Genomic DNA, 1,878 nt, shown 5'->3' on the forward strand with positions numbered 1-1,878 from the left:
CATCTACAGGTCAGAACTTTGCAGTTTACACTCATCTACAGGTCAGAACTCTGCAGTTTACACTCATCTTCAGGCCAGCGGTCACTCTTTCAGGGATGAAGATGTTCTCATCCTTGATAGAGAGGAACGTTGGTTTGAGAGAGGAGTAAAGGAAGCCATCTTTGTGAAGAAAAACCTTCGTGGCCTTCGTGTCCAGTTGTCCTCCTCCCACAATGCTGTTATTGCAAGTATGACTCCGCACCCTGTGAGCAAAAGGTGTGAATCAGGGCCCCAACGATACCAACACAAAGAGGGAAAAGACAAAAACAAGGGGACGTTGAACCCCGCTTGCATTCACTTCATACACATAACACGACACGGGTCAGGTGATGGGGCACATGACCCTCTATGAACAATAGAGCTAATCAAGCCTATTGTTAGTCAATGGCCATCTTTTGCATGTGACTAACCTGTTTGTCCATGTGGAGGCGGAGCTTATAAGACTGAGTTTCACCTGAAACTCATCAGACTGAAGAAGTCTCTTGGAGGAGAGACGAAACGTTTCACTAAAGAAGAAACCATCCAGAAGACCTACTGATTTTTTTCTTTTTGACCTGGCATAAATAAACTTTAGACTTTACAGAAAGTGATTTAGGGAAATTCTTTAAAGAAAGTCTCTCACATTAATCATCAAATAGGAGTTATTTTGGGAATCATTACTTACAAGAAAGGTTTATTCTGATTAATGTCTCATTGAAACAGTGTATATATCCATATGTTTCCAGCTGTATTAACTGTATGATGACTGAAAATAAAAATGTGATTTAAAATTTAAATTTGAAGCTGAAAAAGTTTCACCTTGCTGGTTGTTTTCAGATGAATCTAGTCGTGTTTGTCATGTTTCAGCTGCCTGTAAAGACTCCAAAACGGCTCTGGAGGTATCCCAGCACACTGAGGACATGGGTCTGATCCTGGGAGCTTGTGCTGGAGGTCTGGTGGTCCTCATTCTGCTGCTGGGGGCCATCGTCATCATCGTGAAGAAGGGGTGAGTGAATGTTTGTAGTCAGAGCTTTTGTGCAGCCCCTCCACAGGACATAATCCATCTCTTGGCAGTCGAGCTCCACTGAGGATAGCATCTGCCAGAGAGGGTCAATTATAAGCAGAGTTTGGGAAACGGTGGAGCATTAACTCCTAAACTCTCCCACTTCCACCCAAACCAGGCTTTTGTGTTCATTTCATCTTCTAATTTCAAGGTCTGCATGTTGGCTGAGCACATTCACATGCAGGCTGCTCACTCTGGGAGTCGTTGGCTGCTTCCCACTTGCAAATTACCTCTGTAGTCGCTCACACCTGCAGAGTACTCTTCCTTTCCTCGCTGGGTGATGGTGGAACACTCGTCTGAGTGTGAGAAATCTCATCAAGGGGCATGTTATTCCATTGCCCACTCAGTGACATGAGGCGAGGAGCTGCGAGGTGCCAGTGGATGGCCTAGTAATTGGTTAGGAAGGTTGTTTTGGTTTTTTTTTAAAGGGGGGTGGGGGGTCGCTCAGAGCAGTTTCTTTCATTGAAAAGAGGGGCTTGAGGGTGGGGATGGAAAGCAGGCAGTAGCTGATAAGATTCAGCAGGCCAATCTAGAATGCACAATAAAAACCTGCCTGGTGCAAGAGTTTCTGTCCATGTTTATTTACAACCTCAACATACTGTCACTATTCGTGTTTCCATCCAGTTGTACAGTGAATTTTTATCAAACTTTTCAAAATGCGCAAAAAATTTAATAAATAAAAATTCGAATCTAGACTGTTTCCATCTAGTTTCCCTCTTGACTGTTTGATGTGAATAAACGTGGCTACGCAACACATGATTATGTCAGACGAGGCTACGCAACGCGTGATTACATCA

At 43.8% G+C, this 1,878-nt stretch overlaps 1 protein-coding gene across 1 annotated transcript in view; it reads left to right on the forward strand.

Annotated features, from left to right (window-relative positions):
* The window catches only part of LOC106533644 (receptor-type tyrosine-protein phosphatase U), a gene marked incomplete at its 3' end in the record, with an annotated part of 95,638 nt that overhangs the window by 48,253 nt on the left and 45,507 nt on the right, over positions 1 to 1,878 (forward strand). The window contains 1 exon segment of the mRNA XM_014030042.1: positions 886 to 1,024. Within this exon segment, the coding sequence (XP_013885496.1) occupies positions 886 to 1,024 (139 nt within the window).

The sequence above is a fragment of the Austrofundulus limnaeus genome, unplaced genomic scaffold, assembly GCF_001266775.1.
Source record: "Austrofundulus limnaeus strain Quisiro unplaced genomic scaffold, Austrofundulus_limnaeus-1.0 Scaffold989, whole genome shotgun sequence".
Lineage (NCBI taxonomy): Eukaryota > Metazoa > Chordata > Actinopteri > Cyprinodontiformes > Rivulidae > Austrofundulus > Austrofundulus limnaeus.